This window comes from Malaya genurostris, chromosome 2, assembly GCF_030247185.1.
Source record: "Malaya genurostris strain Urasoe2022 chromosome 2, Malgen_1.1, whole genome shotgun sequence".
Lineage (NCBI taxonomy): Eukaryota > Metazoa > Arthropoda > Insecta > Diptera > Culicidae > Malaya > Malaya genurostris.
Genome location: NC_080571.1, coordinates 108,177,801 through 108,194,803, shown reverse-complemented (window position 1 = coordinate 108,194,803; position 17,003 = coordinate 108,177,801). Strand labels below are relative to the sequence as shown.

At 36.1% G+C, this 17,003-nt stretch overlaps 1 protein-coding gene across 1 annotated transcript in view; it reads right to left on the bottom strand.

Moving 5' to 3' along the window:
• Positions 1-17,003, bottom strand: part of LOC131427041 (heparan-sulfate 6-O-sulfotransferase 1) — a 99,025-nt gene that overhangs the window by 45,915 nt on the left and 36,107 nt on the right. The window contains exon 3 of the mRNA XM_058589922.1: positions 10,453-10,786. Coding sequence (XP_058445905.1) covers positions 10,453-10,786 — 334 coding nt within the window. The remainder of the gene's footprint in view (positions 1-10,452; positions 10,787-17,003) is intronic.

Here is a 17,003-nt window from a genome sequence, read left to right as displayed (position 1 = left end):
AATGTCACGGATACCAAAAACATACTTTTTGATGATAATTTGAGGAAGATAAACAATTCTTGTTTTGTAACATTTTGAGATAACTTGGCAACTTTGCGAAACCAACTGAGATGAAAACAAAGCGCAATCAAGTGAACGAAGTGAAAAACTTTCATCTCATATTTTTTAATACTTGTATTGCTTGTCGGGTAATTTTTGAAGTTTTTAATCGTTAACTAAAGAAGTGGCAAGTGAACATAACTAATTATGAAGTCATCCAGCATTCAATGGTAGTGTAATTGTGCGAAATAGTGATCATGTTTTGAGACGAATCGATTAGTAGATATTCAGAAACATGACGAACTGTAAATCTTGAGACGAAAATGTGTCCTAAATTGAAAAATGAGTTTATTTTATATGAAAAAAACGATCACCGAAGAATTTAAAACCATTTCTTTCAATAGGAAAGTGTGACAATAGCTTTTCAAATCATTTTAAAACATTTCACAGTTTGCTTATGGTAGGTTGTAAAATATTATTCATGTTCAAAGTTATGAGGTGAAGGGATGAGATGGAAATAGGAGCTCAGATGAAATAGGGAGCCGTTGCCCTACATTGATTTTGGATATACCGGATCTTCGTTCCAGGTTCCGGATGTATCGAAAATAAAATCGTGTACTCCAAACCGGAAATCACTCCAATTTCTTAGAAACGGCTAAACCGATTTTAATAATCTTAGATTGGAATGAAAAGTCTCTTGGTCCCATTGCCTGTTATTAAATTCTATCCAGATTGAATTTTCGACTCGGGAGTAACAGGGTAAAAATTGCAAAAAGTGAATAAAGTGGACTCGATTTTCTCGGACCAATTTTGTCGTGAATTACCCTCGGACGCTTTTTTAAGATTCACCCTCTGAGAGAGTGTTAAGTATTTAATCATTTTTGCCTTTTTCATATAAAAAAAGTTATGCAATAACTGTGAAAACCGACTTTTGAACCGAGGCCCCGAGAGCCGAGTGTCATATACCATTCGGCTCAGTTCGTTGAGTACGAAAAATGTCTGAGTATGTATGTAACATTTTTGTGTGCTAATTTTACTCAAAGATGGCTGGACCGACTTTCACAAACTTAAATTCTAATTAAAAGTGCTGTGGTCCCATACAAAATTCCTGAATTTTGTTTGGATCTGACTTCCGGTTCCGCAGTTAAAGTTAAAACGTGCAAAGAAATGAAAATATGCGTTCTAATTTTTCTCATAGATAGCGTAACCCATTCTTACAAACTTATATTCAAATGAATGGTTTTATAGTTCTTTACAAAACTTCTGCATTTTACCTGAAACCGACTTCCGGTTCCAGAATTACAGGGTGATTAGTGCAAAAATTCCTATTTCAAATTACTTAGTCACTTTTCTTAAAAACGGCGTGACCGATTTTCAAGAACTAAGATTTAAATTTCTATACAAAACTTCTCAATTTCATCGGGATCCGACTTCCGCTTTCGGAACTATAGGGTAAAGTGTGTTAAAAATTTTATACCATCACTTAAAAGGGCGTAACAAAATCCGTAAAAAAAGTTAAACTGGCCTCAAAACTACTCCATTCGACAGTTATTAGCAGTAGACGGCCAAACAAACTGATTTCGGCTATCTTGGTTTCCAGTTTCCGATTCCGGAGACACCGGAAATAGTGGTCATATTTTCTCAAATGGATCTCACTCACTTTTCTCAGCGATGGTTTGACAGCGATTTTCACACACTTAGATTCAAATGGAAGGTCCTGTGATCCCACTCGGAGTACCTGAATTTAATGCGGATCCGACTTCCAGTTCCGGAATTATAGGGTAAAGTTTTAATACCATCACTTAAAGAGGCGAAACAAAAAAACGGAAAAATTCTAAATCGACATCAAAACTACTCCAAAACCTAACGTTTGTAACATGTATTTTCGTTTCGTTTTTGTGAATTAAAACCCACGCATAGAAAATAAAGATGTGTTCCACATTAAACATTTCAAAATAATAATATATTCCATAATGATAAAACTTCACGGCACGTACAAAATTGTTCGACGAATTTTAAAGAAAGGGACACAAAATAATACCTCTCACTCCATTCATTCCGAAACCAGAACCATTATCACTAGAACACAATGCTTCTGCTTGAAGAAATAATAGACGTTTGTTGAACCATATCCTAGTTATTTGTTATGGACACTTCATAGCAATAAGGCGGAATCTTGTCCCCATTTATTAGGGTTACGTATCACAGTTTTATCGATTTATACTGCGATTAACATATACGATCCTGCAATCAGAACGAGATTCCGAAGCATCCCAACGACTCGTGGGAGTAATTTCCACCCTACTTCATGTTGGTCCTGACATGTCGATTATGGACATGCAAAGACTGCCTAAGGCCATAAACGGAGATCTTGCTGGAAAAGATGATAGTCCCACATATCATCATCAACACTGTGATTTTTATCATGCCGTATTTCTTCAGAAAAAAATGCTGTTGTTTTATTATGCTTGTATCTCGTTGCTAGCCAATAGATGAGTCTGGAATAGTCGATAATTGCAATAGACATTGGAAGTTTGCGATAGAATGACGAATGTACGGATCAATTCTTTGAAAGATTATTGATATTTAGTTTTTACTATTTAGAAAACTCAATTGATCAGGCAGTACATTGTTGGAAGCCCTTTCAGATTTCATTCAAAGAGCTGTCAAGCTAAAAATTTCCTTCCATGCTTGTAAACTTTGTATCAAATGCATAACAATGGAGCGTTTCAAAGTAACTGAATTGAAGCATTGACCTGTCGAACGAGAAAGTCTCCATTGCATTGCCCATCGTTAAAATTAAAATTAGTCTGGTAGTGATACAAATACTACAATGACAAAGTATTCTCCACAATTGAGCGCGGAAAGAGGATTCAGTCGTGAATGACGAGATAGCGTGAAAGAACCCGGGAGATCGGAGGAAGACGAAGGAACACAATAATGAAGATAAACATCATTTCTCTTACAGCTGCACAGCACATCGACTCGGCAGTTTTTTTTCTCTGTTTCCTGTGATGTTTGCCCTCCAAAGTCAACAACGATTATGTGTATTCATATACTACATTGGTGAGTCCTGGTAGTCTAGTGAGTTGACACGATGAACGATAGATCAAGACATCTGTGAGAAACAGTCATAGGAGACACTAATTGATTATGTTTTTAGTTGAGACATTGCTTCAGCCGTTTCTAAAATATGGATCCGAGAAAAATTTTGCTACAAATTATGCAGCTTGTGGCGATGCTTTCAATCGAATCTTTTCCCGGTTCAGTTACAATTGGAAGTCAAGTCCCACATCAGAATGTGAGTCCATCAGCGAGCATCGCCAAGTGTATCCTCGTTTATGGCTTTCTGGCCCGAGTTTCGCTCCCTGCTGTTTGCTGTTGCTTGATCTGAATACGCCGACATCCACCACCGGCTGCGATATTAGGATTCGTCTTGTGAAAGTACATATTAGTGTTAGGTTCATCCACCCAGATTATCATTCTGCGTACGGCCGAGACTGTGAATAATGAATAGCATGCTGATTGAGACAGTAGAGCGGTCCAGGCCGACGGACGGTTCGGTCCCAAAATACAACTTTATTAAAAGTTGTTGAAGACTGGTAATTGTGAATGGATTTCCATGGAAATTGATTACCCTACTTGTTGTGAGAGCGAATGAATTCAAATTAAAGAAGGCAAACATTTGCTATCATATGGTTTTGGGATTACCAGTGAAAAATGAAAAATTGATCGTCTCTCGAGATTAGCTTACGCCATGCTTATTTAGAGATCCCAAAAGAGATCCAACATGTTACAAAATGATGGACGTTCTGCGAAACGCAAATGCCCATACGTTTATTGCTCAACGCGTGTCACATCACCTATCAAGTATAATGCCGACCATTCATCAATTATTTAATTAAAAATGTTCGAACCACAGAGCAACTACCGGTATCTGACAAAGTATTGATGCATAGCATTGGTTTTACATTTAATCGCACTCTGCTAAGATCCAACTCAATCACGAGCATACTGACACTCCAGTCGAGAATAGAAAACACTCCATGATCAATTATCAATATGTACTTGTGTTACTTCAATGATGATGTCAGTGCAGAGAGTAATTTATAACCATCCAGAGACACTGGATTCTTTTGAAGCAGTTGTTTCATATTTAGAAATAAATGGTTTGAAGAACATATTTATAATGATTATATGTTTTTGGGGTAATGGCTTTGTTATTTCTTCAAAGTGAAAGTACAACAGATAAAATAAACAACAACAAAAAAATTACCGCGATTTTAAAAGACTTAATACGGACTTAGTATTAAATAAAAAGTGCGATCTAGTCATATTCGTTGCATTGCACAGTGGTTCAAAAGCGCAATTTCGCGCTCCTAATTGATAACTCAAAGAATCGTGGTTTTTGAGGTACAGTATCTTCAGCAAAGTTGCTCAGAATGATAGACGCCATCTTTTGGCAAATTTTATTTATGTGATTAATCCCCCTAAAAGTGTGATAAAACTTTTAGTTTAGCTCAGGGCCAACATAGGGGCTAACCTACTTCGACAAAGTTGTGCAGAAAGTTATTTCAAACAAGTTTGCTGAAGGTACTATTTCCGTAACTTGAGTGTAATTCATGATATAATGTATTTTCTGAAAAGGGTGTCAAAAAACCAGTTTTTGTAAGAAAACATATATATTTTCAATTTATATGAGATTTTCATGCTATACAAAGTTTTTCATCTTTAAAAACTGCACAACTTTCTCGAATATACTATGCTGCTATCATTTCAGTTTAATGAAATAGAGCAATTTTTCATGTTTGTGTTTATAAAATTCTAACTTGTCTATTATCAAAATGCGCAGGAAGGTGCAGATGAGGAAGGTACAGATTTACATATTAAACTACTTCAAAAGAGCTTTCATACTGTGGTTGAATTACTCGTCTGCGATAGTCTGCAGGCGAGATATGTTCTTTTCAAATATCCTTGTCCTTGACACTTGCAATAATAAGGTTCATTGTATATCAGATCAGATTTCAGTACATATTCGTTACCATGGAAACTCTCACAATAAAAGGTTTTTATGGACATCGAAGTCTACAAATAGACGAGTTTAGATGTTTTTTGAAAGTAACTGGCCGACGTTTTTTGAAAGTGAGATAAGAAGCCACGACTTTGAAAAAAGGCAATCATCATGTCGAATTACGTTATGTATTTTTTGGTAAGCGTTTTCTATAGAAAAGCTCTGCGAATAGCTATCCTCTAATCATCAATTAAAGTGGAGATCGATAAACGCTTGCTATATTGTACTGTTCATAATGATTAAGAAGTTTCTTTTAGACGGATGTCGGGGGCATTATACACGCGAGCAATCCAGATCACTTACGAATCGGGATCCCATGAATTGGTAATTAGTTTCATTGTATCCTTTGGAATTTTTGTATCGTGAATGGCCAAAACAGTCCAAAAAAAATCTGTCGAACGATGCTAAGAGTCTTTTAGCTAGTTAAGAACATTATCAGCTATCATAAAATAAATACAAATAATTAAAAAATGAGTTTTGATAATACTTTTCTCTACCAGAAGATGACATAACTTAATTCGATTTAATGATGGCTTTTTTAAAAGTCGTGACAAAACAGTTACTAAACTATTCAATTTATAGACTTCAATGTGCAAAAAAAATCATATTTTGTGGCAAGTACCATAGTAATGAATATATACTGAAATCTGATCTGAAATACAATGAATCTAATCATTGCAAATGTCAAGGACGAGGATATTTGAAAAGAACATATCTGCCTGCAGACGATCGCAGACGAGTAACTCAACCACGGTATGAAAGCTCTTTTGAAGTAGTTTAATATATAAGTAGTCTCATCTGCACCTTCCTGCGCCTTTTGATAATAGACAAGTTAGAATTTTATAAAAAAAACGTGTTTAATCCACCTAGCAGTGAGATGATACCTTTTTTTTATCAATCCGCATGTGTTTCTTGCATGAATATTCTTCGGTGTTTCGGTATTCATGACATTGTTCTAATGTCCGTCGTTTTAAGTGGCAATTTGAGATTTTAATCACTCATTACTCTGTAATGTCGAAACTGCAAATCGAATCGAACTTGAATCTAGAAGTGTGATAATCGATTTAACATGCCATGATATGTAAGTTCCACTTTAGAGTTTACGGTAATTTAAGGTACTTCCAGAGCCGGTATTCAGGAACCAGCATAACCCAAACCGATTCGTATGGCCATATGACGAATAAATTACAACAGTTTTGAGTCCAGCTTTGAAGCTTTTCGGGTTTGTCATCTTCTATATCGGTTTGAATTTTAAAAATTCATCATCATGTAATTCGAGAACCGGAAGTCATAATTGGATAAAATTAATTAATTTTTGTATGTATGTATAAAATTGATTAATTTTGTATATAAGTTTATTTTAATTTGAATTTTTGTTTCTGAAATTTGATTAGGCTTTTTTTGAGAATCGATTTTATACTGGAACCGGAATTCTAAAATCGGTATGGCCGAAGGCAGATAAATTCACCTGAATAGCTGTATAGTTTACATTTGTTTCAAAATATTTGAAAATCAGTGAAGACATCTTTGAGAAATCATAGCACGAATTAAATTTTTAGGTGCATTCTGAATCGACAACTGAATACCACTAAAACTGAAAAAAGTTAATTTTTTTATCGACTATCCAAATCTGCTAACCCGATAAACCTGATTAATTTGTGTGGAATAGGCATTTTTATACTAACCACCCTGTATACCCGAAACCGGAAGTTGGATCTGACTGAAGAGCAAGATGTTTTATAGAATCTTGAAACTTTTCATTTGAATCTTAGATGATTCTTAGATTTCATTTGAATCTTAGATCGGTTCAGCTATCTACGAGAAGAATGAGTTACACAATTTTGATTTCGTTTCATATATCATCCTGTAGTTCCGAAACCAGAGGTCGGAACCAAACATAATTCAGGAACTTTGTTTGGGAGCATACGACTTTTCGTATGAATCTGAATTTGTAGATAAGAAATTTTCAGAGAAAATTGAGTGAAATTATTTATCACACACGCATTTGCTGATCTCGACGAACTGATTCGAATGGTATATGGATGTTATTTTTATTGCTGTAAGTAGCTCAAAACCATATAATTAAGAAAAATTCTGCCATCATCTGGTTTATATATGTCATATTTGAACAATTATGTTGCCAAAAACGAGCCGTGCTAAGATCGGTCCGAGGCTAAATGTCATGAAAAAGAATGCTGTACACAGTCTTTTCGGTACTTAGAAACAATTGTATGTAACAGAATAAAAAATCGTGTTTTGCGTTGCTCCCAAGCATTGCTTTGTCATACAGCGCTCAAAACTCCTACTGCTGGAATAGGGTGAAAAGTCGTTTACACAAAAATGTCGATATCTCCGTTAAAAATGGACGGATTTTAACAATCTATGGCTTGTTGGATAGCTATTACCGTGCGGAATCTAAGTCTAAAAACATATTCTATTTTCAAGGTCAAGTGTGACAGATACTGTCAAAAAACTAAAAATTTTGACATAAAACTTCGTATAACTCAAAAAGTAAACATCCGATCTCAAAACCATTCAGTAGCTTTCTGGCTGACGGGGAGACCTTTCATTTGCGACTAGTTTGATCGGTCCAGCCATCTCTGAGATCGCGACCTCTTAGTTGACAACACATATACAGACACACACACGGATATTTGTTCAGTTCGTCGAGCTGAATCGATTGGTATATGACACTCGGCCTCGGAAAAATTTTCTAAAGTTTGAGCGAATTGTATACCTATTTTTTATATAAAGGTAAAAAGAAAGGTCTCATGGTCCCATACGGAATTCCTGAGTTTCATCCGGATCCGACTTTCGGTTCCGGATATATAGGGTAAAGTGTGTTGAATATTAAATTACTGGCGTTGAATATTAATTTAATTAATTATAACTGGCGGAAGAAAAACCGTAAAAAATGTTGTAAACTGGACTCAAAATCGCTATTCCCAATCTTAGGGTCGAACGAAAGGTCTTCCTACCACAAATTACTGGATATTTTCGGATACAACAAACATTTAAATCATCATTTAGAGTGCGATGGCAAAATTGTATAAAATCTTCAAAATTTGAAAAAAAAACTAATAGAGTTTGTACGTCATGTTATTTGGTGGCTTTCAAAAATCGAAGAGAAAAATTTTGAATAGACTATCACACTATTATACATGAGAAAGGCATCATTACACCACTAGAAGATTAAAACAGGTTTTTAAACTAACACTTCATATCTGTACAATACTTCTACTTCGCGTAGAATAACAAAAAAATTTCTTTCTATATAAAGGCAACACCTAATTTTCACACTATTTTTGCAAGAGAAAAAACAACAACAAACCATTCCAGAAAACTGATCGATTATTTCGGGCAGTATGTCAACAAACGTTCAACGACCAACAAAATATTATCGATTGCTGAGTGGGTATGCAGAACTTGTCAGTAGAAAACAAATATACCGTGTCAGTGTTTCAGTTAAAGAAACTCGGTTTGACACTTGTCATCTTATGTTTCTTGTCGGTTTAGCAAATCACCATTGTTCGCCCCCCTAAAGACGTTGCACCCGGGGCTAGTGCCCCTTTCGCCCTGCCCCTAAATTCGCCACTGAGAGAAGGGTTTCGTTGGATTATTTTTCACAACTTTCGACGTGGATTATCTCAACAAGAGAATGTCGATGAACTTAGTTCGTTGTATGGCGATGAGGCATCATCAAAAACCACTGTATATCGCTGGTATAGTGAATTCAATCGTGGTCGTAGATCGGTTGCCGACGAATTTCGGGAAATTCGTCCAAAATCAGTTGTGATGTTGTGCTTGAGCTTATAATGCAAGATCGTAATGTGACATACCGTGAGATAGAAGCATCCTTGGGCATTAGTTCCATACGCGTACATTTAATATTGCATGAACACCTGGCCGTAAACATGGTTTGTTCTGGATCCCGCACAATTTGACAATCGCTCAAAAAGAGGCTCTTGTCGATTGGTGTAAGGAAATGTTTAAATACGAATCGCGGTGCAAGTCATGGATCAGTTATTCAGTTACAAAATTCTGGAAATAAAATCAGAAACTAAATCCAAGAGTTTAATTCTGAAACTGAACTCAGGAATTGAATCATGGTTCGAAATCAGTTCTAAGATTCAGGCTCGGAGCTTAGATCTAACATTTAGTTTGGGAATTCAGATTGAAAATTCATATCCTGAACATTGTTCATGAATTCTTGAGTTTAAATCCTGAATTATAATTCGGGATTAGAATCTCGAACATAAATTAGGAAGCTAAATTTAGCTCCAAAATCTAATCAAGAAACCAGTTTCAGAATTCCATAACTAAGTTTAGATTTTGCAATGATTGAGTGGAAACATAAATTGGAGAAACCAAATGAATGAGAAACTCACAGAAAAAGATGGACTTTTGGAAAAAAGATACGCTAAGAGACAGGACTCAAACTTGCGTTCTTCTGTAATCCGTGCATACGCGTTTATCATTTCCGCCTCCCTGAGCTGTGCTAGAGACAGCTCTATCACGAACTTTTCTTAAGAAAATGGTTCGCATAGAACAAACTAATACCGTTTTCGTTTATTGATCTGAGCAGCCCGAGAGCTGACCTAGATTCGCCCAAACAACTTTTGATATGTTTGTTTTAGCAACCTGAGGCCACCCTAAATCGGACTCCAATCGCGTAGTTTCGCTATGAAAATTTTCTCTGGTCGCACCACGCATTCATGCAAGTTTGTTTATTTTTTTCATGAGTTGTTGTCTAGGGCGCGTACCACGTGTTCGTTTTACTCGGAGTCGCCCGCGTGTAGGTTCAAAAAACGAAAACGGTATAAGTTTATATGAAACACAAGATACCTTGGACCTAAACAGTGGAAACAAATATAAGCAGTGATTTTGACAATAATTAAGTAGTCCTACGTCAACAGTTCGCACAACCACATAGAACTGTACCTTGAAGTTTTTTACAAACATAACAAAGCATGCAGCATTTGACGCATTTTGATTCATCCAAATAAAATCAGATTAATCATAAGACATGGGTTTGTTTTGTCACACCGAAGGATATATAACTCATCAACCGTGCGATTGATTAGTCAAAGAAAACGTCAATCCGTAAATTAGTAATTCGTTTTCCTACAATTAATAACAATGAACAATTTGAAGCGCATCAGACAACTAATTTCGGACCACTCTAACGAATTCAACGATAAGGATAATCATTCTATCTGAACGCCACATCCGCGGACAGTAGATAATCGTCGTAATAACTCATTAGAATGCAACGCAAGGATTCATCCTAATCTACTATTCAAGGCAGCAGCAAATCAAAGTATCCCGAAGGCACTACTCACCAGTGTAGCACGGTGGCAGCTCATCCGGTGTGGCCGTCCGACCGAGACACCAGTGGCGGGAGTTCTTCCAAGTGGCACCGCGCTGGACGTGCCGGAACTCGGACAGATACCGGGCGATCGGTTCTCGCAGCAGGGTGATGTAGAAGTACCTTCGTTTGGCCGTTTCGCCTTCGTTCTTGTCCAGCTCCTGATCGACGCATCCGGTCAGCTCGGTCCAGTCGGCATGCAGACCACACTTCCAGCCGGTCGAGTACCGCGAGAAGAGCCAATTTTCGTTGCGATGCGGCCGGAAACAGTAGCACCGTTTCTTCTTTCGCTGACATGTGCACGGTCGCTGTGGGTAGAAATGGAAAATCGAAGTGAACAAAAAAGTAGAAGATGTAGCGCTGTATATTATTTACACATTGAAATGCATTGGTTCGCATATTCAAATAATTCATTCATAACTCTTTTTTATGATATTTCACCTAAAGTTTGCTCATCCAGCTCATGTAGCAGCTTCTTGCAGCCAAGGCGATAAATGTCGTAAGAATCAGTTTGAAGAACCGTGCAACCATTCTTCATATTTATTGAGCTCAACAAAACACGGTTGTGTATTTATTTATTTTTTTCGGTTTGTTTTGTTACACTCAATATAAACAACCGGTTCGTTTCCAAACATCGGAACAAAGGAAATTGAAACAGTCAACACCGTTGAAATGAATTAAAATGTAATGTTTTGCAACTACGCTCGGAATGCACTTTTTATTAGAAAACAAACAATTGCCTACGGAGGCATTTCAATTCAGTTATGATTGATGAGGAGAGCTCACGTACCGGCAGTGATTGGAAGCATGTTGTTCCTAGCCTATATACTGTTAATTAGGGGTACGATTTGTTTTCAGAAACATTTTAATTTCATGGAATGTATTTCATAATTACAGTTCATATAATAACAAACAGAGTTTAGTTTGCACCCAGAATTTTCAGATTGGCTTGATTCAAACTCGAATTGTATAAATGTTATGAAGCATTTATTTGAACAACAAACATATTGCAGATTTTATTTACGGTGGAAAAAATGTTCGCCTGTGTATACCAAAGTTGAATACATTCCAAAATTAAATAATAATAAAGTTTTGGTGGAAGCAGAATCCCCCGGATGTGATATTTGAGTATCGTGAAAACTTTGCTCATTATTTTGTTATATTAAAAACGTTGACTTTGCATTTCATGTCGATCCAATCCATTTGAAAAGCATTCTATATTATACATTTGGGCATTATGTTTCATCGTTAACTCGGAAGTAAACTTTTGATTTGTTTTTAGTAAATTGGCTTTTCGAGTAATTGCAATTTCAGTAAAAATATGAATTCCTGGCAAAACTATCTCAAATCTATAATTTGACCGAGTAAGAAATGTGCGCATTTTGGGGAAAAATATATATGATCGCAATCTCACAATCAAAACATCCATCAGCAAGCTAGCGATGATCGACTCTGCGAATTATTGATACCAAACCCGACCCGTCCGTACCCCACCTAAACCCAAAGTCTTTATTTTTGAAACCCGAATCCATCCCTTATCCGAATAAAGTTTTCAACTCGAGATCGGGTTTCGAGTGTCTTTGTACACAGTAAAAAAAACGAATTGTAACAATTTCGATGTGAGAAAAAATTGAACGTATTGAACATAAAATGCAATAATTTTCTTTTCCAAGAAATATTGCAGATAAATCACACGTTATTACATCAAAACAACGTATTGAATACATTACATCACCCTAACTCAAACTGCATGTGATTCTGATAAGAAATTATGCGTCTTTTCATGTAATATTACAACCTTTAGAACACTGCACATCCGTAGTGAGTAGTAATGTGCAGTAATTTTGTTGGTGTCGTTCTAAAGGTTGTAATTATACTCGAAAATATGAATAATTTCTTATCAGAATTGTTTATGTATTCAATCAAGCTGATGTAATCTACTCAATACGTTGTTTCGATGTGATAACGTGTGATTTATCTGCAAGAGTTCTTGAAAACAGAAAATTATTGTATTTGATGTTCAGTATGTCCAATTTTTTCACATCGATAAATTATCACATTGCGATTGTTACAATTCTCTTTTTGCTGTGTAGTGAACCAATGAGAAGAGTTTTGCTTCATTAGTTAAATAAGAGAAGAAAGCAAAGATCAGACTTCCTGTCGACAAGCGCAGACAGGTAATTTTCTATACATCCACACTTCCGTTTACGTACATTTTTTTTACGTCACCTCCTTTTACGTAACTCTTTCCACGAAGCAAATCCAATAAAAAACGTAATTGTTTTTATTAGCCTACCTCGTAACAAGAGATATTTTCATAAAATGAAAACGATTTTCGGGTTATTGATATTCCATGGAAAGCACTACAATATGGATATGAAATGGCATTGAAGAGCATATGCCGGAAAACGATGGTTGAGCTCGTTATGAAATTCCATATAGTGACCTCCAGTTCATCGATATTCCTTGAAAACCCATATTGTAAGGATTTTCAAAGAATATTAATAACTTGGAAGTCGCCATCTTGGATTTCGAAACAACCCCAAATATTGTTTTCCGGCTCCTACTCATCAAATCCATTCCGCAAATATACACATAATTAGGTTTCACAGCATTTTTTTTTAATTACTATTTATTGGAATATGATTTAAAATTAAATTATTAGGATTTAAATTGGACGTTCAGCGACAAGTGGTGACTTTTCAGCCCTATTATATACATGATTTGGTTATTATCATGAAGACATCATTTGCTTCCGCAATTCTGAGATTTTTGTGTAGGAAAAATTCTAAACCCACTTGTATTGTGTGATGGGGAAAAAGAACTTTGAATACTAACTTACTAACTAATACAGAGAGCGAATCGATTCAATTGAAAATTGCATCGATTTTTGTCGGAATTTGCTTATAATATTATGTGACATTACATCTAATGGTTCTATATTTGTGAGTCTGATGGTTTCACAGCATTCATAGCGCAAACTTTATTGTATGTTAATTTTTTGTTTTGCACTCACTTTTCTCAGAGATAGCTTCACTGATTTTGATGAACATTAGATTCAAATGAAAGGTCTTGTAACCTTATATAAAGCTATAGAATTTTATTCGAATCCGACTTCCGGTTCTAGAATAACAGGGTGATATGTGCAAAAAAAAGGAAAATAAATCCACCTACTTTTCTCGGAGACGGCTGAACCGATTCTCACAAACTTAGATTCCTAAATTTGATTTCAATCCGACTTCACCGGTTCCGGAATTGCAGGGTGATTAGTGAAAAAATCCTTATTTCAAATTATTTCCTCACTTTTCTCAGCGATGACGAGACCGATTTTAACAATCTTTTATGCAATAAAAGGTCTCATAATCCCAAATAAAACTTCCAAATTTCATCCGGATCTGACTTCCGGTTCCGGAACTAAATGGTAAAATGTGTGAAAAATTTGATACCGTCACTAAAGCGGCTAAAGGGAATTCACTTAATTTACACGTAGAAATGTGGTCAGGTTTTGAACAATTACAGCTCAGTCAATTTTTCATAAATTATTAATATTATGTCACCATTTGATTGGAAATATTTCTACGTATTGATTTGAATGTTCATAACCATGTAATTTTAATTGTATATCATTGGAATGTTGATTAATAGCTAGCAGTGTCCTATTTTGTCTGCAAAAAATCTCCGGCATACTGGATTTCCCTGCCATAGTCGACGGTTTTGAAAGAGTAAGCGATATATCAAAGGGAAAGCTTTGGTCAATCGATGCTAAAGCGCAGCTGCTGGAAACACGCGAATCTATAAATATTAGCAAAATTATAGCTAACGTTTCAGTCCAATGAGTAGCATGCTAGAGGAAGGTTGTTGCTAGACAGCAAGATAAAAAGTGCCATAAAACGATTTGAAGCTTTAATTGGTATGCTCTGATCTTGTGTCATGCAAGTTCGGATGAAATTCCATGTTATGTCGTTTCGCCTGAGAAATTGACAACTACCCCAGGGTAAATTTGGAGTGCATTAGATTAATTTCCAATTTATATAAGATGAACTCGATTGATAATAAGAAACTCGCTTCAACCGAAATCGCAGAATGGTTGTAATGGTAGAGAAACGCTATAAAAATAACTGCTTGCATACAAAACTTGAACACAAGTCTGGCCAAGAGAAGCTTAAATATCGATATCCGTATCGTGTACAAATATATAATTGCATACATTTGGGCTATTGGTTTAAATAAAGTTTATATTCTGGGTTTATATAAAGTCAATATTCTGGGTTCGCGTGGTCGGTTTTGGTTCCTAATAAAGTTCAATCTAAGCAGACTCTCATGCATTTGCGAATTCAAAAGTGTGACGATTTATTGAACTGTTTGATTGTAGATCATTAGAAATTTTGGTTGCCTTGTTCCACATCAATGGCTCGAACAACCCCATGGGGCTGATCCTTGTAGTTTTTTTTATACAAATCTAGCGTTTTCTTTATACTTTTAAGAAAATATACGGATAAAATTATTCGTCACGGTTTCGAAGGAATTCTCGAATTTTTCCTGTAACACGGCTCATTAGGCGGCGCACACCTTCTTCGTCCATCATTTTAGCTATCTTATTCCACCAGGTCGTCATTTGATTGATGTCTTTGACAACCTTCCCCTTTGCCTTGAGTCTCCTCTTCATGATTTCCCAGTATTTCTCAGTAGGGCGGAACTGGGGGCAGTTGGGTGGGTTAAGGTTTTTCGGAACAAACTGAACCCCTTTCTCTGTAAACCATTCTTGAACGACTTTGCTGTAATGACAGCTTGCCAAATCTGGCCAAAACATTACGGGATGGTCGTGAGATCGAATGAACGGCAAAATTCGTTTTTGGAGACACTCTTTTTGGTATAGTTCCGATGTCATTGTCTTATTTGTAACGAAAACTTTCGTTTTTTTGCAACAGCTGCAAATGCCCTGCCAAATCATAAATTTTCTTGCAAATTTGTCGGCAAAAACAATTTTAAACATCCCCCCGAGCAGTTGCCAAGTAAAATTTTTGACCTGGGATTTGCCCGAAGTCAGCCATAGGTTTCATGGTCCATCAGAAGACACACGTCGAACTTGGTCGAATTTTGACCACACTATTCTGTTTTATGGTCCGATTTGACATTCGTAGGGAACCTCGGAGACCCATAGTGTTATATACAAGTCGATTCAGTTCGACGAGATCGGAGATTGTCTGTGTGTTCGTGTGTGCATTTTTCGAAAATATTTTTACCGCTCAATTAGCTTAGGCTCGTTCGAAATCTACTATTGGGTCATTGATCAAGATAGCAGATCAAATGATTGTCAGTTCTGGTTCTGAAAATGTAATAGTATAAGTAACGTAACCAACTAACCGCACAACTTATTTGAAAGCTAACTATGTCAATCAAATTTGGAAGGGCTATGACGAATATTTCCGCTGTAATATTATATGTGACGTAATCAACAAATCCCTGCGTTTTTCAATGCAACAAAATTTCTCGGAGATAAAAGAATCAATTTTGAAAGACTTAGATTTCGTTTGAAACCTACTATTAGGTTATTTGATAAGCTCACAATACTAATCGAGGATAAAATCTTACAAATGCAATAATGAGACTATTTAAATGTCAAGAGATAGGCATTATAAATATTACTTTGAGGCTCAGGTTGAACAGTATATGTGAGTTTTATAAAAATGTTTACCTAATTTTCCCAGAAGTCGCTTTCGAATTCGAAAATCTAGATTTGAAACTAATATCATATCTATTTACTGCTTTCAGTACCGGAGTTACTGATTGAAAAGTGATACTTTATGCCAACAGTATGTGATGTGCTGTGCAGAACTGGTCTAAAATTTCATTCAATTTTACAGGTCATGTTAATACTGCACGGTGAGCCAATTAAAGTGGAAGCATATATGAAAAAACATTTTTATTTATTTTTATTGTAATTTATTTTGGTTCAAGAAGGTATGTTACAGCTTTCAGGCTCGTTTGTATCAGTTCATCTATTTCAGGTTTGTTTGTATCAGTTCATCGCTTTTATTCAATATCATATAGTTGGCTATTGATTGAACTCATGGAAGAGAAAATAGTCTAACATAAAATAAAATTTAAGTTGGAACACCAATGGACTTAATGAAATGATTAAGAAGTTCATGTAAGTAAGGTCACGACAAGCAAGAATGTCGCGAATTGGGACATTGGATAGTCTACCTTGGGAATGCAAGGAATTTATTAGTTGAGATCTGACATCACGATACTCCACGCATGTCCAAACGACATGATCAATATCGCGATAACCTTCGCCACAAGTACAATGATTAGTCTCGGAAAGTCCAATTCGAAGGAGATGTGCATCTAACGTGTAGTGACTGGACATGAGTCTTCACATCACACGAATGAAGTCCCTACTCACATCCAGTCCCCTGAACCATGCCTTTGTTGATATTTTTGGAATAATTGGGTGCATCCACCGACCCAGATCATCTTTATTCCAAGAAGCTTGCCAGCTGGCAAGTGTTCTTTGGCGGG